Source organism: Schistocerca nitens, chromosome 10 (genome assembly GCF_023898315.1).
Source record: "Schistocerca nitens isolate TAMUIC-IGC-003100 chromosome 10, iqSchNite1.1, whole genome shotgun sequence".
Taxonomy (NCBI): Eukaryota; Metazoa; Arthropoda; class Insecta; order Orthoptera; family Acrididae; genus Schistocerca; species Schistocerca nitens.
This window is the reverse complement of record NC_064623.1, coordinates 116,641,455-116,664,923: the sequence shown is the minus strand read 5'-3', so window position 1 is coordinate 116,664,923 and position 23,469 is coordinate 116,641,455. Positions and strand designations below refer to the sequence as shown.

The 23,469-nt window shown below is 37.4% G+C and overlaps 1 protein-coding gene and 1 non-coding gene across 7 annotated transcripts in view; one reads left to right on the top strand and one right to left on the bottom strand.

Annotated features, from left to right (window-relative positions):
* Positions 1-23,469, top strand: part of LOC126210369 (zinc finger protein 583-like) — a 230,306-nt gene that overhangs the window by 110,578 nt on the left and 96,259 nt on the right. For all 6 annotated transcript variants that reach the window (XM_049939595.1, XM_049939596.1, XM_049939593.1 and 3 more), the window contains one exon: positions 1,716-1,853. In XM_049939595.1, coding sequence (XP_049795552.1) covers positions 1,716-1,853 — 138 coding nt within the window. The remainder of the gene's footprint in view (positions 1-1,715; positions 1,854-23,469) is intronic.
* Trnal-caa (transfer RNA leucine (anticodon CAA)) lies at positions 18,683-18,757 on the bottom strand. The gene has a single exon. It is a non-coding gene; the product is annotated as a tRNA-Leu (tRNA).

Here is a 23,469-nt window from a genome sequence, read left to right as displayed (position 1 = left end):
GCTCATGTCAGAGAGTGATTCGCTGCTGCGGCCACTGTCTCGCTGGCCAAACTGCACACCCCTTGTGACTGATCTCTGCTTGCCCATTGGTTGGCTTTGAATCTTCTGAAAGCATTACTTGCTCAGCAGTAGCATGAAGTGTGTTCAACCCTGTGAGCACAAAACTTTAAGATATATGAGAAGAGAAGAAATGCGTAAGGAATTATTTTGCAGTCTCCCCTACTCTACAAGCGGAGACTCCTGCCGAGTGATGTAACGGGTTGCTAAACAATGAGAGCGCACTAGGCCAGCCTGAAGTACCTTTATTATTCTTACAATCGGAAACTGCTGCATGGGGTCCACCCCCGGTGCTGTAGAGCTGCTTATTTGACATAAATCATTCCACTGAGCTGCAGTGATAGCCACAAGAAAGATATTGCAAAATTTGAAAAAAAGAAAGAATGATCCTTTTTACCCTTAAGACCCCTTCCAGTTGCACAGTGCCACAGTTTTTCTGTTCCCTTGGTTCCCAGTAGTGTGCAAAAATTACCTCACAACTTTCATCATCAACATCTGTTATTAATTTTGCTTTAGCCATTAACGAATTGCAGTATTAGTGCCAGTTGCTTGGTGTAAATTCTGTGCTCCGACTTTTTGTAAGACCCAGTCTCTAAGGACCTCAATGTCAATGAGACATTAAACCCTAATCTTCCTTTTGTAAGATGGACAGTGTTCCCATATGCTCACTTTCACTGTTTCGTAATGTGCTGAGGAATGTAATGCAGTGTTGATGTTCTCTCTCATGTAAAGACACTACCCTTCTCTATGACATGAGATTGCATCCCCAACTGTGTGACTTGCTGTTAAACGAACTGTAGTTGTTGACATTTAATGCATTTGAACAAGGACATTATCTGCTGCACTGATTATAATATGTACATGTACATTACAAATTTTCTATATGATGTTTCTGAACGCCATGCATATAGCTGTAATCACTTCCATAAAGGCATTTGTTGGATGCAAAACAAAGGAAGTGGACAGAGTATTTCTGGTTTTGTCTGAAAGTTTGCTGTAGTCTAGTGCTTGTATTGTGTTTTGTGGTCTTCAGTCCAAAGACTAGTTTGACACAGCTCTCCATGCTAGTCTATCCTTTGCAACTCTCTTCATATCTGCATAACTATATCCATTTCAACCTACTCTATGTATTCATGCCTTTGTCTCACTCTGCAATTTTTACCCCAACCCCTCTGCAACCAAAAGTGTTGACTGCTTGATTCCCCAGGATGTGTCATATCAACCAATCCTTCTTTTATTCAAATTTTATTATAAATTTCTTTTTTCTCCAGTTCAGTTTAGTAGCTCCTCACTAGTTATTCGCTGTAACCACCTAATCGTCAGCATTAACAACACATTCCAAAAAAATCTATTCTCTACTTGACTGAGCTGATTGTTTGTCCACATTTCACTTCCGTAAAAGGCTACACTGGAGACAAATACTTTCAGCAAAGATTTCCTAATGCTTAAATTGGTATTAGATATTTGCAAATTCCTCTTTAACAGAAATATTTTTCTTGTTATAGCCAGTCTATGTTTCCTTCAGCCATCATTAGTTACCTTTCTTCCCAAATTCCTTCTCCTAATTTGCTCAGTATCACATGATTTCGTTTGACTACATTGCACTAACTTTGTTGTGCCTCTCATCTTATGAAGCATTTTTTTAAAAACTGTTCCAGGAATGTTCATCTTCAGAAGATTTTCTCGGCCCTAGCAATCACAGTATTGAGGAGGAGGAGGAGGAGGAGGAGGAGGAGGAGGAGGAGGACAACGACGACGAGAAAGACGAGGATGCAGTGTGTGAGGATGACTTTGAGGTGAGTCATGTTCCCGATGCCATGTCAGCCACTGTTGTTGACAGCTGTGTACAACTGAGGAAGTTCAAGCTATGTATCACATACAGTCCGATGTATGACCAATGGCGGTTCGTGCAGGTTGAAGCCTGGATGGGGACTGCATTGCTGCCAGTTCTGAGTTACAGTTGCATTACATGAGTACATGTATGTTGCGCTTGAAGAAAGCCTATATCCTGAAAATTATGCCACGTGCTTGTTTATTCAGAATTTGTCACTTATCACCAACATTAGTGATGATAACTCGCAAGAAATGGAATAAAAATTCACTAAATAGCTGACTAAAATCATGTTTAATGCTCGCATTGGCTACGACATTCATAGCAGAGTGCTAAGAATGCTACTTAATGATGATTGGCTGTCATAAAATGCGTGACATAGATGTGCAGAATGTGCCTAGCTTACCTGCCACCATTTGTGGCCTCAACTATAGCTGTTGAGTGTTAAATTTGCTTGTGAACCTTCGTGCTAATGTAGTCTAGTGAATAGGGAATTTTAGCAACAAAAAAGTGCACCACTCAGTGCATCATATGTCATATAATGAGGTGTGTAGCGTGTTTAAAAGGTTCTCATATTTGTATTGTAGACAGTACTGCCAAAGCTAGAAAGAAAATGTCCTATAAATCTGTGTCTGGACATAAATACTTATCGAAGTATGAGCTGTTTTATGTCTGTCTGGAGTGGACGATACACAGTGGTGCAGGCTGTCTTCCTGCTGATGTTAATTGCTCATTTCTTGTTGAATCTGTCTTAGTTCATACAAGGGGAACTCACAGCCTGGTGCTTCTTCATATTTGTCGGATTTGAAGCTCATTGCCAGGGCATCAGTTTTCTAATAGAGTGTAACAGAACACAGAAACACAACTTGGTAAATTCATCTTTAAAAATTATAAGAGCTCCAGTTGCTATTAAGTACAAAACATTTATTATCAGTTAACATAATCAGCAGTATCTCAGTCCATAGTGTAAAAGTCTAGCACTTGCGGAATTGCTGTATTGAATCTCAATTTCTTTTTACTTGTTCCCCAAATTTCACATTTAGTACCAAGTAGAAATGTTAGTTATCAAATACTGAATCATACTTTTAATAAAAATAACATATGTTTGCTTTTAATTATGTATCACATGCATTTAAAATAAAATTTGTTACAGTCATCATAAATGCATTACTGTTTAATGAAAAAAATTGACATTCTTCAGTGGTAATGATCTTCTTCTTCTTCTTCTTCTTCTTCCTCTGCTGCTGCCAATCCAGTATTAGACTGTATGGCCAATTCTGGCCTTACCATCTCATCCTTTGCCTCCCGACAGACCTTCAACCAATAGGATTGTATTCTATTATTTGTCAAGGGATTCTCTGAGGTGATGTATGCAATAAGTGCTTTTTCCAATCCTAATCTCCTTTTTCAGTTAATGGCTGTATCACCAGTTCACAATAATGATCAATCCCCTTAAATAGAAAAATATTTTATTGCCCATTTCGCACTTTGCATTTTTGCACCAAATTTCATTTCACTGTGAATTCTGTCATTTTCATTCAATTATTAATTAAAATGAAAATATGGTTTTTTTTAAAGTTTGTTATCCATATTTGTTAATAAACATTTTTATTTGTTAATAAATATGAACTTTAAGTCATAGTAAATGAAGGTGCAAATAATTATATTCAAACCAGCAACTTTATGATTACTGGAGTTTCATGGTATGCACTGAGCTTGCAGTGACAGGATTAAAACATAACAAATGTTTTGTACTTGACAGTGCTCAGCAGTCTTCTAATTTCCATTGGCAATTTTATAGAGTTTATTTGAGATTTTCATTTTAGTGCTTTAGGCATTGCATTATATACTGTAAGTACGAGGGGGGTATAAAATGTGAGCAGGCTTTTTGTTCCTGAACACCAACAGGTGGTAGGACTGACCCTGCGCTTTTGCTATGCTTAGGCGGAACCATCAGAAGTGAAGAGAGCATTCTGTTAGATATTTCCCGCCGTTTCATCAGTAATGCTCATGATGTCTGAGCAACAGGTGCAACCCTCCACTGCACAACGCATAATTATCATATTTCTTGCTTGTGAAGGAGTTACAGCAGTGGAAATTTGCCAAAGATTGACTGCACAGTTCGGTGAAAAATTATCATCAAAGACGCGTGTGTTTGCCTGGCATAAAAAGTTCATGGAAGGACAAGAACACGGGAAAATCAGCAACACAGTCACCATACTCGGACCAGCATTACAGACAAAACCATTTGTACGGTTAAAGACATTATTGACAACTATCGACAGGCGAGAGTATCAGAAATGCACAAAAAGTCGGAATCGGTTATGGGAGCTGTCAAGCAATCAACATACTTTTCAGTTCCGTAAAGTATGTTCCAAATGGGTCCCTCAACTTTTGACCAAAAATCTGAAATTGAGACGTTTGGAGGTCTGTCAGAGATTTACAGCAAGGTTTGCAGAAGAAGGTGATGCATTTTTGAGTCAGATTGTCACCTGTGATGAAACATGGGTTCACCACTACGCTCCACAATCAAAACAAGCCAGTAAGGAGTGCCGGAGAAAAGGGGAGGCACCACCAGTGGAAGCCAAGACTCAACTGTCAGCTGGCTCAACCGTTTTTTTCGATCACCGAGGCATTTTGCTGATTGAATTTTTGCATGAGCGATGCACAATCAATGCTGCTTACTACTGCGAACTGTTGAACAAGGCAAGAGTTGCATATTGCCACAAAAGACGAGACCAATTGATTCAACGAGTCATCCTCCTCCATGACAATGCGCAACCCCATACTGCAGCTCTGTCTGTCTCCAAGCTACAGGAAATGCACTGGACTACACTTGATCATCCTCCTTACAGTCTGTATGTATCGCTCTGCTATTTCCATTTATTTGGACCGCTTAAAGAAGCTCTAGGAGGGCGACAATTTGAAGATGATAAGTGTGTGGAAGACTTCGTGCACAACTGGTTGGTGACACGACCCAGTTCATTTTATGTTGAGGGCATCAAGAAGCTGCCCATATGCTTGGACAAATGCATTTCCAAAGCAGGAGACTATGTGGAAAAATAAATTGTAATTGCCTTGAGTTTTTCAATAAATGAATGTAAATAAGAAATAAAATCGTTTATATTTGATGTGCCCTCGTATGAAGAAAATCAAAGAGGGCAGAGCAGTCTGTAAGGTTCCTTTGTTAGGGGTGTGATTGTAATGCTGTTGTCACAACTGCCTCCTAAATCAGCTTAGATCAGTGTCTGTTGGAATTAGAATAAGAGGAATGGAGCCCTGTTATTCCACATGGGAAAAGGCAGACAAAAGGGCAGTCATAGCATAGTGTTGCAGTTTATCTAATTGTGTTAACTGATGTGTATTTTGTTCACATTGAGTAATCTCTTGAATACCGCATTCCGTCTGGAAAAATGTTCAGCAGATTCTTCCAACAACTTAACAGACATGTGATCATTTGCATGTAGGATAAGGGATTGTGGTAGAATCCTCATAATTTACAAAACAGATATAGAGGAGCAAGTGTTGGGATGGGAAGAAAGTGATCTTAAGGCAAGTGTGCAAGGAATTGAAGCTTCTGAAGCTGTAAACCATGCCCTTGCATAGCCAATTCTCCATGAGCACTCTGTGCAAGTCCTCTAGCTTTAAGACCTCAGTGCCAGATTACACTTCTGTTAATGTATTCTAAGACAGCTTAAGATCTGTAGCTCACAGCTTACATTTTATGTATGGATGAAACGAGGATCACACTTATTGACAAAATAAATTACTGGAATAGCCATGTGTGGACATGTCTTTGAGCAATTGTGAAAGCAAGCCATCAGGTTAACTTTAGTATCAATGACTGGATAGGCATTGAGAGTGACAGACTCTTAGAACCATATACTTTACCAGACGATGTAAGAGGTGCTCTTTAATGTCAATTTTTCTGCAATAAATTACCCAGGCTGTTGTTATCGTGCATAGAATAATAACTACAGCCTTTTGCACTTGAATTATTATTATTTTTTGTAGCAAAACATGTTTCATCTAGTAGTAGTAGTAGTAGTAGTAGCAGTAGTAGTAGTAGGCATACTCAGTCAGAGTGTATACGACCCGGAACAACTGGGAAAAAACCGGAAAAAAACCCAGGAATTATTTTGGAATTTCGGGAATTATTCATTGTTTTAGTTTTCAGTTAAATTTTTGGGATTTTGACTGGTAAGAACCAATACTCTAACTAAGAACACTACTGTATTCCACTTCTGCAGAATGATACTGCAGGAACAAAACATGAATGAGAGGGGAAAAAAACGAAAATAAAACTTAAGTTGCAAAGGAAATACGCTGTATACAACAAAACACAGTGCTCATAAAAGCGTCTGCCAACAGCAAAGTGGGTCAAAGGCTTTAGGAAGACTATGCAATGCTTCTTAACAACCATTTGCCTCCAATGAGCATGGTGTGACAGCTGTTTACATTAGATTCGTTTTAATGCAAGATCTTTTAATGATTTACACGTACGAACACACGGCCTTCCTGCATCATCGTAGCTGTGCCAAGTGCAGTGACACCTGTTATTTCGCGCTCTCTGGCAATTGCTGAACCAAACCTATTTCTAACAGGTCACAGGAAAATATTGCGAATGGTCGTTTGAAAAGTGTTACTTTGAAAGTTAATTTCCTTTTATGCAAGGTGAACTATGTGCGGGAATGTCCAACAAATTTCTTAAATTACAGAGCGTTTGACTCTCATTTAAAAATCAACTCTTTGAGGATGGATATCTAGAAGAATTTCTAGCCCAGAAGATCAAACATTTACGTTGTTATTAAAAATTTTACTGGCACGTTTATGTGATGTATGTAAAAGTGTAACACGCGGAAAAGAGATCAACATTATATGTGGAAGCTAAGTTTCTCTTGCAGCTTATTAATCTTAAAGACCAATATTATTTGTGAAAGCTTTGCTATTCTTGTAGCAACAATATGTATATTAATTTAAACCATTAACTTTCCTTATTTGTGTGTTTGCACTACTTAAGAGTGACCTAGCTGTTGGCTGACTACATCACATGTCCTATGCTGTCATCAGCTGGTGAGATCACGTGACATGAGCTGTCACTGGCTTACGAAAGTGCGTCGCAGTCTCGATTTCAATGCTTCGGAAAGTTACATGCGGTGTTTGGTGGAATTCGAATTCATACTTTCGTAACACGAAAATATGCAGCGTACATGTTGCTGCACATCAAAGATCTTTCCAAAACGTGTTTTTTCCCCTGAGTCTCATTTTCTAAAGTGCCGGGTAATTCTACGTCAGTGTATAAAACCATAAACAATCAAAGGATTGATAAGTTTTACAGTGCCGAGGGAAAGTATACTGTTACTTAACACGGAAACAGTGTATTTTCATCTGGGAGAAAGTGTATTTTCAACTGGAAAATCCGGGAATTTTTTCCTTGTCCATGTATACACCCTGTCAGTGGTCTAAAAAATAGTAAAAATAGAATTGTTTGTGTTACTGTAAATATTTAGTTTTGAGAGAGACATGGAAACAATACGATAGAAGATGAATGAGTAGCTTTGAGAAATGTAGCAGTGAAAGCAGTAGAGAATCAACTAAGTAAAAGTCCTAGATATAGTAGAAACACTTTGATAACACAGGAGACATTGAATTTGATTGGCGAAAGGAGAAAATATAAAAATCCAACAAATAAGCAGGTGAAAGGATTTGCAGGTGCCTAAAAATGATATTGACAGAAAGTTCAGAAGGTTAAGCAGAAATGGCTAGAGCACAGATGCAAGGCTGTAGAAAAATAGATATCTCGGGGAAAGATAGATGCCGCCTTTAAGAAAATGAAAGAGATGTGTGGAGAAAAGAGAGGCAGCTGCATGAATATCAAGAGATTAGATGGCAAGCAAATGAAAGAAAGCTGAAAAGTGAAAGTTATGGAAGTAGATGAAGATTAGGTGAAAACTATGACATTGTGGTGAGAATTTGACATACCATTGAAACAAGACCCCTGGAGTAGACAATATTCCCTCAGAATTAGTGAGACCTAGGGAAAGCCAACCATGACAAAACTGTACCACCTCATTCACTAGATATATTCCAGGTAAAATGCCTGCTGACTTTGAGAACAGCGTGATAATTCCAGTTTCAAAGAAGACTGTGGCTGACAGGTGTGAATACTACTGAACTATTAGTTTAATAAACTGTGCTTGTGAAATACTGATGAATTACTTACAGAAGAATGAAAAACTGGTAGTAGCCAACTTCGGGGAAGATCAGTTGGGAACACACAGTGCAATATGGACCTTGCGACGTATCTTAGAAGATAAGTTAAAGAAAGGCAAGCCTACATACACAGTCAGTATATTTTAGAGAAAGCTGTTAAAAATGTTGAGTGGAATACACTCTTTGAAAATTCTGAAGATTTCGTGGACAAAATACAGAGAGCAAAATTTTACAACTTGTGCAGAAGCTACAGTTATAAAGGTAGGAAGAACAGAAACACATGAAAGGAAAATAGTGATTGAGAAGGAAGTGAGACAGTGCTGTAGCATATTGCATATGTACATAAATCTGTATGTGAAGCGTGATCAAAAAGTAACTGGAATTTTTGTTTTTCTTAAAGAATCTGCATTTATTCATCATCAACATCCACTTTGTTCCCTTCAAAGTAATCCCCCTCAGACATAATACACTTGTGCCAATGCTTTTTCCAGCCTTGGAAGCCCTTCTGGAACTCACTTTTCATTATGGTGTTCAGCTCCTTCAGTGATTCTGTTTTTGTCTCATCAGTGGTGAAAAAACGATGTCCTTTCATGGTTCTCTATGGCCTCGGGAATAGAAAGAAGTTTCATGGTGAATACAGTGGCTAAGGCAACAGGGATGATTTTTTTTTTTTTTTTTTTTTTTCCAAAAAATCACAAATAACCATTGAGGTGTGAGCTGGGAGCATTTTCGTTATTGACTGCACAACCATAAGATAGGAACTGATGATGCACTATTCCATTGTAATCGAAGAAAACCGTGTGAAAAGTCTTTACACGTGATCAAACTTGTTGAATGTTTGTCAGTCTTGGCTCTTCAGGTAGTTTCCATTGGTGTGATTGGGCCTTAGTTTTGACACCACACCCATATACCCATGTTTTTGCACTTCATTAGCAATACCCGAGTGAAGTCTATGCGACATCATTTTTGCTTGAAATTCAACAATTTCAGAACAAACTTTGCTGCTACACGTTTCATGCCCAAAAATGCAAAAAAATTGCTTGGCATGAGCCTGAGGATATGGCAACATCATCAGCAACCTCTCTGATGGTGAGTGGGCGATTTTCCAGAACCATTTTCTTTACTTCTTCCATACTGTCATCAGTAATTGATGTGCTAGGGTGTCCAGGGGAGTTATCATCTTGAATGTGTTCTTGACCCTCTTTGAAATGTTTATACCACCAGTAAATTCTTTTCTTATTCGTAGCACATTCACCAAAAGCCATAATCAACAGTTTGAATCCCATGCTGCACTTTATTCCATTTTTCAAGCAAAATTTAATTGAATTCTTTGATCCATCTTTTTGAGCATTCAGAAACACATGTAACCTTTCCAACCGTCAAAAGTCAACTACATTTTCAAAGTAGCAGAAACTGAAAATGTATTATATCAACAACATGTATACCAATGAGGTAAAAAAAATTTGAAAATCGAAAATATAAAGCCTGTGAAATCAAAAAAATTTGTTACATTTTGATCACACCTCATATTGACCAAGCAGTGAAGGTAACCAAGGAGAAATTAGGAAATGGAATTAAAGTTCAGGAAGAGGAAGTAAAAAAAAATTGTTTGTTATTGACATTGTAATTCCAGAGACAACGAAGGACTTAGAAGAGCATGTGAGCGGAATGGGTAGTGTGTTAAAAAGATTGTTGCAGTTGTCTTGAACAAACGTCTATGAGGTTAAATGGACATATGTGTTACTTATATACAGCTACCATTATCGATGAAACAAAGTACATCACATAACAATTTTTCCAATTGTGCAAATGCAAAGCTGAGATGTTTTTTGCATCCGATGGTGGTCTGATCCTAGACCAAAATTGATCGTCTCTAATATACTGATATACTAAGGCATGTCTTAATCTTAAGAAGAGATTCTAAGGTGAACATCAGAGAGGTGTATATTCAACATAGAGATGCAGTGTATGCGTTTACAGCATTTTGGATGGCAGTGAGATGCCTCAAACACACTCATGGCTCACTTGAAATTACTTGGAAGTGATGTCAAAATGACGTGTAAGCATAAGCCATGTGTGCATGCCATGAACAGTCTCTCTCTGGGAGGTGTCATACTGCATTCCGTATTTGATTGCTTTAGTATTATTACTTGTGTGTTACCATTTCAAGGCTATGCTGTACTGAAGAATTGTCGAAAATGTATCATTATTAGTACATTTTGTTATGATCAGATGTCAGTTGATGCCATATGAGCATTAAAGACGTTCGAAAATTACTACATCAAACTTGAGGCCCATAATGCAGCAGTTTGCCAAGGTGTAGTGCCCAGAGGCATCAAGATACAGTAGTGGGTTTATGGCCCACTTTGTCCAGTTTTATTTAGGAACACAGTAAGGAAGTTCATATCGATGTAGGTTGAAGTAGTTATTCAGAGATGAAGAGGCCTGCACAGAATAGATTTGCACGGAGAACTGCATCAAAGCAGCCTTCAGAATGAAAACAGCAACAGCGACAACAGTTTTTCATGGCAGCACTTTTCACTTGTTTACAAACACAAAATTGTGATTTATCACTTGCTTTTGGGTCTCGTACACTTTATGTGTGTGCATTGGCTGTTGTGCAGGCTCTTCTTGACTCAAACGTCTTGGGTAAGTTTTAAATTTACTGCATGTTGCAACTGCACCTAACCTAGGATTAATAGGACAATGTGTGCAGGTATCAAGTGGTACTCGAGCAGTCACATGACATTTCACTCGAGTGGCACGAGTGCGAGCAGTACATGGGAAGTTGCGAGCTGGCTGCAATAACAAGCTAGCACTCTGCTCAAAGTTAAATAACTTTGTGCAACATATGAGAAAATAAAGCCTCCCACTGACATACACAGTGGAAACTTGTATCATGTTTCAACTACCTTATAATAAGGGTTCACATACAATATATATTTTAACTTCAGTACCCCCAAAAAAGTATTCAAATATAATAATTTTATGTATATTATGTAGTGAGTAAATATAAAGGCCCAAAAAACATATTTTTTAATATCGTAATACCATGTGCCAGTGCTGGGAGTTGTAAATGTTAAACATAAAATGTCAAAGCTTTGCTAGTAAGATGACATAGTCATTCTCACCAGTTATGCTTTAATGTCTGAGGCAAAAATTATACAATGCAGCAAATCAGTCCAAAACAATAACTAAGTCAACTACCAACAAATCAGTACTAGCTACCTTGTGACCTCTGCCACTGACATATTTATTTATATTTTCTCAAAAACTCTTCTTATCCATTTCTTTGTAAGAGTATTAATCACAATTTTATTACATATAAACAATTACATGAAATTGTCCTGGTTCTATTGAGCATTGCTGAAGCTGATTTAAACATAAGATAGAGAGAGAGAAAAAGAGAGAGAATATATTGAAAAAGAGACTTGATAAACTTCTATCATGCCCTGTTTTCAAGATATTTGTGTAACTCTTTGGCATCTGATGCATCAGTTGCAAGACTCAGTGGAACCAAGAGCAGCTCTGAAAATGTCAAACACAGCTGTGAATGAAACATCAAGAACAATGAAGTTTCATGGACATTGACCACACAACTCAGAATATTCACCACCAAGTAAGACAACCATGTTGTGAAAGCTGTCATTGTGCAATTTCATAAGAGGTTATACATTTTGCACTTCACACTTATGTACATGGCAGGGAGTTCATTGAACCATTTCACACTGTTTCTTCACCTTTCCACTCTCAGACAATGTATGACGGAAAAAGAAATACTTAAATCTTTCCATGTGAGCTCTGATTTCTTTTATTTTATTATGATGATCATTTCTCCTTATTTTTCTGGGTGTCAACAAAATATTTTAGCATTCAGAAGAGAAAGTTGACGAATGAAATTTCATGAAAAGATCTTGCCTCTACAAAAAATGCACCAACTTGCCTTTCATATCTATGACAGTCTCTCCCCCATTCTCTAGTAATACAAAAGCAGCTCTCCTTCTTTGAACTTTTCCAATGTCCTCTGTCAGTCCTGTTTGATAGGTATCCCTTACCACACAGCAATACTCTAGAGGATGGACAAGCGTAGTGTAGGCAGTCTATTTATTGAATTTGTTGGATCCTGTAAGTGTTCTGCCAGTGAAACACAGTCTTTTGTTTCCATTTGCCACAACATTATCTGTGTGATACTTCAAATTTAAGTTGTTATCCATAGGTATTTGTTTGAATTGACAGCCTTTAGATTTGTGTGATTTATCGTGGAACTGAAATTTGATGAGTTGTTTGTAACACTCAAGTGGGTGACTTCACATGTTCCATTGTATAGAGTCACTTACAACTTTTTGCACCTCGTAGATATCTTGGCTAAATCATCTTACAGTTGGTTTTGGTCTTCTGATTCACTTTAGTCCATGTGTGGCCCAGGGACCAGATCCAGCTCCCAATTGGTTTCAGTCTTTTGCACAGAAGAAATTTGTGGATGAGAGTGTGAGGCATTCACATCATATTTCTCCTGGGATGCATTTTCAGATATTTCCACTGATGCATGGCATCCCTTGGGTTTGCATCTCATGACACAAACCAGTGAAAATTTTTCTTATTCCATGCACAATGCTGATTTTACAACAGAAGTTTATAAGACAGCTTTTGTAATGCATCATAAGTAAAAAAAGAATGTGCATGACACACATATAAATGCAAACATGAAGATGCAGTGAACATAAATGAATGCACTCTCAAAGACATGTTTTGAAGTTTGGTTTGTTGGTGTGGCATGTGTGCAAAAGGATGTTTTGCATGTCGGTCTTGTTCACTGTATGTGCTAGGAGCACTGTTGTAATTTTATGCGACAAGGTGATCCATGTGCTTAACTGAGAATGTGAATCATGCCTGGGGGCTACCAAAGGTTACCCATACCTCCTTTACTCGATGGTAAACGACAGAATTGTTCGCAAATAATGTAAGATGGATGCTCACATTGTCTCATAAACCATTTATATAGATTAGAAACAGCAAAAGGCCTACAATACCTCTTTGAGGAACGCCAGATATCACTTCAGCTTTTCTCGATAACTTTCCATCAATTACTACGAACTGTGACCTTTGTGATAGGAAATCATGAATTAAGTGGTGTTGATGTTCCATAGGTATGCAGTTTGATTAGAAACCACATGTGAGGAACAGAGCTAGTTGTGTTGCACAAGAATGATATTTTCTGATTCTGTGTGGACTGTGTGTCAGTAGATTGTTTTCTTCGATGTGTACCATAATGTTTCGCTGTGTTGACAGCAGATGTTCCAAAATCTACCAAAAATTGACATCAGTGATATGGATCTGTAATTCAGCAGATTACTCCTATTTCATTTCTTGAATATTGGTGTGATCTGTGCTGCTATTTGTCCTTTAGGTATAGATCGTTTGTCAAGTGAGCAGTTGTTTGTGAGTCCTAAGTATGAAGCTATTGTCTCAGCGTACTTTGGAAGGAATGTAATTGGTACACAATCTGCATCGAAAGGCTTGCCTTCATTAAGTGATATGAGTTGCTTCACTGCACCAAGGATTTCTACTTCTAAGTTACTTATGTTGGCAGCTGTTCTTTTTTAAAATTCTGGAATAGTTACTTTGTCTTACTTGGCAAAGGAATGTTGGAAATCCGTATTTAGTAACTCCACTTTAGTGGAAATATGATTGATAACATTAACATCGCTATTGTCCAGTAACAGTATTGATTGTGTCTTACTTTTGGTGTGGTTTACAAATGACTAGAATTTCCCTGGATTGCCAGATTTTGAGATAGATTTTCATTATGGCAACTATGAAAAGCACCTCAGACTGAAGTTTGCATGAAATTTCAAGCTTCGGTAAAACTTCACGAATTTTGGAGATTTTGTGTTCTTGTCAATGTTCTGACCTGTTTGTGTGCCATGGGGAATCAGTTTCATTTCTTAGTAATTTATTTTCTATAAATCTCTGAATTGGTGTCACTCGTAGTTCTTTGAATTCAACCCACATTTGGTCTACACTTACATAGTTAATTAGAAAGGAATAGGAGCTGTCTCTTAGGGAAGCATCAAGCAAATTCTTATGTGCTTTTCCACATGAATGTATTTTGTGTTTAATTTTGGTCAACTTGGATGTTACAGTTTCTGTCTCGCTACAACAATCTTGTGGTCACTGAGCCCCGTATCTGTCATGATGCTCTCTGTTTGCTCAGAATTATTTGTTGCTAAGACGTCAAGTATGATTTTGTAACCATTTACAAATGCATGTGGGCTCCTGAACTAATTGCTCAAAGTAATTTTTGGAGAAAGCATTTAATAAAATTTTAAGTGATGATTTATGACTACCACCAGCTTTGATCGTGTATTCGCCAAGATATTTAGGGTAGGCTGAAGTCACCACCAAATGTATGAATGGGGTAGCTGTTTGAGAAGATACTCCAGTTTTCTTTGAACCTTTGAGCAGCTATATCATCTGAGTAAGGGGATTGGTAGAAGGAACCACATATTAATTTATTCTGGTTCTATGTGATAAATTACTTAATTTTTCTGTCTAAAATCTTCACCATCAAAGCATTTTATGAGTATTTCATTTTACTAGCATAAATGATTTTTTTTTCTTTTGCGTGACTTTTGTGAAGTTCAACATAATAATTTTCATATTCATTAATGACTAATTCTTTTCAATATAAAAAGTCATTCAATATCAGACTAAATTTAGAATCAGTTTTTGTAAAAAAGTTAAACTTTCTTTAAAATTTTAGAATTTACTCTATGTAAACATGAAAGTGGAAAGAAGAATTCTCCAGAGGATGTTGGGACGTTGAAGAACAGGGGATGGTCAGTACAGGAGACAGATGAACCCTGAACTGTATAGTCAATTAGGGAGAATCTCGGACACCAATAGAAAAAGGAGCGTGTTGTTTCAACACATCCGTTTAATGGACAACTGAAAGTTGAAACTAAAGATACCAAAGAATACGACATCTGAAAGAAATTGAAATACGATAAACAGGGAGTTACAACAGGATAACTTGTAAGTAAGAAGTCCAAGCTCTCACAGATTTTTGGGACAGAATTAGACCCGTCATAAAATCATCATGGCCAGAAGAATGAAGAAAATTGCAAAATATGAGAATGAAGAAATATTGGACAAGCATAAAGACCAGAAGAAATTAAACTGACTTAAATTAATATGGTCTTTTAAAGGCCAAAATGAGAAGAAGAAGAAGAAGCTGAAGCTGTATTTACAAAACCATATTGCAATGCAGAAACCCTGCATATAAAAATTATAAATGGTAAAATACACATGCATCAGGTGCTAAATAATTCAAAGTAAAGTATATTTCAGTACTGCTCAGTGTGTCAGTTACATATCAATATGTGCTGACTTTCCTTAATTTGTGTTATTGTGTAGAATAGAAAAATTTGTAGATTATACAATACAGGGTGCGTCAAAAAAATGTATACACACTTTGAAACGTCATAGAAAATTTATTTCCTGTTCTACAATGTTAAATTTCTGGAAATGGAAAGCTTAAAGTCCAATTGGAAAAATAAATGTACTTTGCAAATGTGATTAATGTTCAAACTGGTGTCCCTCAGCATCAATACATTTCTGAATACGAATCACCACTGATTCCGTACATCGTACCAAAGTGTCCAATGAGATTTCTGCGCACACCACCTGAATCTCATTCCAAAGTGTGTCCAGGTTACGTGATTTACGTTTGTACACCTCATCTTTTACTGTGCCCCATAAGAAGAAATCCAGCGGTGTGAGGTCTGGAGAGCGTGCAGGAAACTCGATTGGTCCCCTGCGTCCTATCCACTGGCCTGGCACATTGTGATCCATGTATGCTCGTACGTCCCTATGATAGTGCAGCGGGGCACCATCTTGTTGGAAATAAAACCCATCATTACCGTATAATACACAAATGGCAGGGAATGTGGAGTCAGCAAACATTGTTAGGTACGTTTCTCCAGTAACAGTACCTTCAAAGTGGAAAGGTCCAATGAGTCCCCTTGCAGACAAACCACACCACACATTTACACCAGGCAAATTCATAGCCTTTTCAACTGTAATGTGAGGATTATCTTCAGTCCAGTACACACAGTTGTGCCTATTGACTATTCCATTGAGTTTGAATTGGGCTTCATCCGACCAAATTATGCTACCCATAAATCCCGGTTCACGTCTCACCATCTCCTGAACCCATTCACAAAATTCTAACCTTCAATCTGGATCGTCGTTGCATCAGCCTTGGAATGTACGCACGAAACTTGCCTTTCTTCAGAATGCGTAGCACACTACTAGCACTTACATTACTCACACGTGCCGCTTGCCTTGAAGATTTTTGAGACGAACGCTGAAACAGTTCCCAGACCGCAATTGTGGAATCATCACTTGTAGCTGTACGAGGTCGCCCTGATCGACCTTTATGCACATCACACTCTGTTCCATGAATTTCGAATTTGTCTCGTAGATATGTAATTGTTAACCTTGAAAGTGGTTCTGTACCACACTCACTTCTCCACTGTCTTCGAACCGCAGCTACATTCTCAAACTTCCAGTACCATTTAATTATCTGCTTCCGCGCTTCAAAGCTCAAACGCACATCCGCCATATTGCAGTTACTTCCTTGCCACTGCTGCCACCTGTTTAAGAAACATAACATTACTTTCTCACAGATATTTAACCTTATAGAATGGGAAATAAATTGTCTATGACAGTTCAAAGTGTGTATACATTTTTGTGATGCATCCTGTATGTACAGGGCATTTTCGTAAGAGCATGCAAAAATTTAACAGGACATAGAGGATGCTCCACTGAACAATTTGAGGTAGGGAACCTGGGGTCGGAGAAGCCAGCTTAAGAAGATAGTAAGAATAAAATCACATTACTGTGTACTTTTTCTATACATTAGTTACAGTTACAATGAACCCACCTTTTGTGCTGTATCATACAAAATGTGCTGAAAGTGACGGCCATCAACCTCAATGAAAGCATGACATCAGCGAACAAGATCCTGGTGCACCCTGACAGATATCCCTAGTGTGTTTTGAATTGCATCACAAGCAGCTAAAGTTCTGGCAATTAATTCCATCTCCATATGCACTGGGGTCACATAAACAAGTGACTTTAGATATCCCCATTGGAAATAATCAAGGGGATATAGGTCACGTGACCTCACAGGTCATGGAATATGACCTCCCCTCCTAATCCAGTGACTAGGAAATACAGCATTGAGATGATAGTGGACATCCACGCTAAAGCAAGGTGTTGGACTGTCATGTTATATCCACATTCTCTAATGAACAGCCAAGGATACATTCTCCAACAACTCAGGTAAAGCTTGTAATCTTCCCCTCCCTCCTTTGTTGTTACTAATGACTTTATGGTTAAGTCTTATCATAAGATTCAATGGGAGTAATATTTACAAAAACTTTTTACTTATCTTTTCTTGCACAGTTGGCTCCAGTACTTCATGTGATTCTTGAAGCTGAAATTTTCACATTTTAGGTCCTCATGGTCCAATTTGATCTAAATAAATTTGGAGAATGTCTGCGCAGAATTTTTGGTTATTCAGTGTTTATTTGTGTCACATTTCACTATATCACATTGTCTTTTGAATGTTCACATTAACAAAGCCGAAATTACATTGTTATTCTGAAATATAAAAACACGCCAATCACATCAAAGGCATGCTCACTACTACTTCACTCTTTGTCAGTAACAAATTGTATAGGCTTTACAATCTTTCTTGACAAATGAATTTGTATTAGTTTATTATTGAATAAAACGTTCTCGGTTTTCAAGCTGTGTCAATTCGAATAAAATCCTAGATCTTTTGATGACCATCTCCGCCATCATCGCCAGGAGTTCACTGACTGCCGGGGCTGCTATGGTTTCTCGCTTGTATAGGCATGATGACATCATCATTAGCCAATCAGATAGACCCACCGGTGCGCACGCGTTAGTCGACCTGAGCAGTTAGCGGAGCTGTTGCCTATGGCAGCACCGGTGACATCAGGTGACGCCAGGGGCATTCGCCACTTTTGAAACTGCTGCTCCCGCATCGCGCATCTGTCTTTGCTTTCTTCCGAATTCCAATGCCTGCCTCCATGCCCTCCAAGGACACATAGTTTATTATTATTATTTTATAAATGAATCCAGGAATAAACATAATAAACAGTACTAGATTGTGTAATTAATAATAAAAATTTTAAGTGTGCCAAATATTTTGCAATTTCAAATGTTTCCACAAATAATAATAATAATTTTAATTTTAACTGTACATCCATAGCTAGAACATATTGATTGTAACAACAAAAATAAAATCATTCCTTTTCATAGATTTTAGGTTGAAAAATAACATATTGCATATAAAATTTTTTGAAATGTTTCAGAAAAGCAGCTGAGATAATATTGACCTGTCTGAAATTCAAAAAATATTTCTGGTATCGACTACTTCTGTTGAGGAAAAGTAATGCTAGAGGAGGATGCCCCTTTACAATATCCTCCTCACAAAATGTGAAAACAATGTGTTTACAGTGAAACTTCCTGGCAGATAAAAACTGTGTGCTGGACCGAGACTCGAACTCGGGACCTTTGCCTTTTGCGGGCAAGTGCTCTACCAACTGAGCTACCCAAGCACGACTCACGATCCGTCCTCACAGCTTTACTACCACCATTACCTCATCTCCCACCTTCCAAACTTAACAGAAGCTCTCCTGCGAACCTTGCAGAACTAGAACACCTGAAAGAAAGGACATTGCGGAGACATGGCTTAGCCACAGCCTGAGGGATGTTTCCAGAATGAGATTTTCACTCTGTAGCAGAGTGTGCGCTGATATGAAACTTCCTGGCAGATTAAAACTGTGTGCCGGTCTGAGACTCGAACTCGGGACCTTTGCCTTTCGTGGGCAAGTGCTCTACCAGTATTTTATGACCTCCTATAAGTTTTGCCAAACGGTGTTCAAAACGATGCCAAAACATGGAATACAGATGTACAGAAGTATCTGATACATAACATATTACAGAGAACATAAGAAAAATATCTGCTATACAAGTCATAATCTATACATATATTAGGACATGACATTCAGATTTTCAGCTCTGTGGAACATTCTGTCACAAAACAAATGATACAAAGATAAAACTACAATATTACAATGCTAAACTATAGCAATAAGTGCAGAGCCAATTTAAATTACTAGTATTACAAATTACAGGTTTACATCTATAAAGTAAAATCTTCAAAAGCGAAGAAAAAATTCAGAGCCTAAGTGTATGACAAGTGAGCCGACTTGAAAAACTCATGACGCCAGAACATGAGTAGGAATATAACACAAAATCAATCAGCCACATAAACCAGAGTATGCAAGGCTATGTTGACTCATTTAAGGAGAAAATAATGAAAAAATAGTAGGGCCTAAGCTTATGATGTTGGGACCGACCTATGAATCCAAACCACACCGAATACAGTCCGGAAGAAATGTTTTGACACAAGAAAATAAATACAGTCCATAATCACATCAATAAGTTTAATTATATGTACAGAGTAATTAGAAGAAGCATCTAGCCTCAATCAATAGTAGCACACTCTCCTTGAGTACACATACACAGTCGCGATGACCAGGGCTACCCAAAACAGAGTTAAGCATGAGTTTGCCACAACTCAGGTTCCAATGAGCTACAGTAATACAGTACTCAGGATAAATACGGGTAATCAGAGTCATAAATAGCTTTGAATGATGACATAATTGAGTAACTTGAGGACCAAAATCATTGTGTGAAATCAGAAATGTATACATCTTGTTATACTGTCTATACTCATAAATGTCTTGCATGCTATTTGCTAATTGTTCATACAAAAAAACCTACATACATGAAGGCCTAGAAGATTCATTTACAATTGATAAAAAAATAAATACTAATTGAAAGTTACATAATGTATTGGGAACTTAATCCTCCTACTTGCAAAAACATACATTTATGTGGAATAACACTCTCCATGGCAATGACTACTTTTCTTGACAAATAGTTCCATGACCCCTTCATATAGAATAATTTCTGGCTAACAATTTACAAATTTCAGTCACAACACTGATGTAATTGACAGATGTTTGAGTTCATTACCCAGCAGCTGTGATCTCTTGTAAGTTCACTGGACCAGCTAGGGTGCAGCCATCCAGGAGTGTGAGAGAGGATCCACCCACATCTTTCAGTTTCCTCCCTACATTTCTCATCACATCTTCAATGAATAGGTTATGTCCTGTGTAGCATTCACATCAAATCCTGCAACATTATTTTGTGTACTAAGTATGCTGTTCAATATCTCCCTCACATCACATTGCATATGCTCTGCCTATTTATAGGGTCTATTGAAGAAACAGTTATATAGTGTTTACGTCAGAATGGATTAAAAAATGTTCACATATGAAACTTTAATAAACAGAGCTAAATGCAATGAAAAAATGAACTAGTAAGTTGATATACACAGATAATTTTTACAGTACAAGATATGAAAATTTATTACTAGATATGGCATTGCCCCTTTTCAAAGTTGCAAAAGGACCTACGCATTTAGTATCATAGTATATCTGTATCAAATTCTAAAGCACAAATCTATTACAAAACATAATTGAATGGGTGTACAAACCTGTAAATATAGTGTAGCATAGATTTAAACTCAGCATAGTGTAGCATATAGTGCAGCATAGATTTAAACTAGAAATCACATCATCTTACAAACTACATTCCTGATGCACAAAACAGAATTATATAGTTGTATGAACCTGCAAACATAGTGTAATTTTCTTCCAGACTTGGGATAACTAAGCATCCATGTTCAAAGGTTTTGTCTCTTATACTAAAAGTTGGAAGTACCTGGGATTTTATGAATTTGCTTTGCTTACCTGTAGCTCCGCTTATCTTTACATCTACCATGGTCATTTCCACAAAATTCTTACTATACTTGATCTTGTCCCTAAATTGTTCAGACATACCACAAATCAGGCTACCTGTATCACTCAACAGCTACCTTCTGACTGATCAATCTTAATTTTAATGTAAGGACACCCAAAATCTGAATGTTCAAATGTGTGTGAATTTCTGAGGGACCAAACTGCTGAGGTCATCGGTCCCTAGACTTACACACTACTTAAACTAACTTAATCTAACTTATGCAACAAACAACACACACACAATGCCTAAGGGAGGACTCAAACCTCTGGTGGGAGGGGCTGTACACTCATTGACATGGCACCTCAAACCGCGCGGCCACTCCACGTGGCCACTCTGTGCTGCTCCCAAAATCTGAATCATCCTCTCTGTTTTCAGACACTTCATGTAAAAGATCACTCTGTTTCATCAAATGCTACATCCACACTGTCTTTACAGGGTTTTATCAACTTTACCAGTATCATAACATTACTTTGGTTACTCATGTTGTCAGGTAAAGATTGACTGTAGTTAATAGATTCCATGGCACAACTAATGTCAGTTGTTAGAGAAGGAACACAAAACAAATTATTGTCAAAATTGCACTTCCTGCTTAAATCCTCTTTCACTTTATTCCACCAACTATAACACAAATTCTGACTAACCATAGCTAACTTATTCCAGAATGCACATTTACCTATGTTATCATCAATCTGGTCCCAAACAGACTTCAAAAAGTTTTCACCTTTATTCTCTAGGCTCACAGATAACTCACCTTTACTGTTCTGTTTGGATCATTACTCTACATAACATTAGTGAAAAACTGTTTTGACTGGACTGGCATTCCATGACTCCCACTTCCATCACATACATCACTTACCTTACCTGCATTGTCAACATAATTCACAAGTAACTCTGAAACTTCATTATTGTTAAACTCCACAAATACCTGACACTCATCATCATCATATTACTCCAAAATTACTTCATCAACAACATCACTAACAATACAAGTCTCATCTCCATCAAAGTCATTTATTTCACCTACATTCATTTGCAATAAGCCACCAGTCTCAGACTTATCAACCTCAGTAATTTCACAGATCTCATTCACATCTACATCAAAAATGTCACATAGTTCAGATCCAATACAGTCATCACCTGATTTACATACATCAATAACATCGTTTTCTGACCAAGAGTAGAAATCATTAGTACATACTCTATCAAAGTTCTCACTACTCTCACATCCTGGTTTGTCATTAGCACCTACACCACCATAATTAAACATAGAACCCAAAACTTTTGATCAAAGCATAAATAAGAAATCTGATATTCCTTCTGTTCAATTCCAGATACACTTGCCATATCATTAACACTGTTATTATTGTGTAATTGCAAGTGTAACTTAAGGTTCCTTTACTTGTTGTGTTTCCTCTCCTCAAAACTGTGGACCTTTATTGAGGTGAACTGCCATTTCCTGAATAGTTGCTTCTATGATTGTTTCTTCTATTAAAATGCCCATTATTCCTGTCCTGCTGATGTTCAAAATTTCTCTCTCTATTGACATTTTGATCTATTAGAAGTTATTATCATCTCTGTTTCTGTAATTACTCTGATTGTGATTTCTATCAATGTGATTATTATGGTACATACTTCTTTCTGCTTCCCTCTCCATCCAGTCAACATATCATAAAAATTGTTCAAGTCAATCATCAGGTCCATGTGCTAAATCCCACTGCAATCTTTCTTGTAATCTCCTTTTAAGTGCATCAATCAAGGTCTTTCCATCAAATGGTTTGTCAAGATTTGCTAACTTTTTAAGTTGGTTCTTCAAAACTCTTTCAAAGTGCCATCCCTATTCCTATAATTAGGACCTTTCAAAAATTCACTTTTAATTCTTCCTTGTTCAGCTTCTGACCAAAATTTATTTAAAAAAATTTCTCGAAACTTTGATATGTTTCTCACTGACTTAAATTTAAATTTACCCATGACAGAGCTTCGCCCTCAAGACATATTTTAACAAATTTAATTTTTTGGTTGTCATTCATGCCTGGTGCAAAACTGTCTCCCCAGTGATGCAGAAAATCCACTGGGGGAAAATTGTCTGATGGAAAACTTTTGATAGGATTGTTGGACCATTGTTTGCACACAGACTTTGGTTCACATAAATTTCCTGAAATGCTGAAATTTTTATTCTAAAACAGTTACATCAGTTTGCATAATGTTTTCGACATTTAAAATTTTTTGGTTTAAACTGGCAATATTTTGTTCCATTTTTTCCACTACGGCCTTCTGTTCAGCTCTTGACATCAACAACATTCTTCGATTGCCTTACTGTTTTCCGAAACAATAAATTTATTTTCTAAAACCCCAACTTTTTCATTCACGCTTCTTAACCCCTTAAACAACCCATTTCTTAA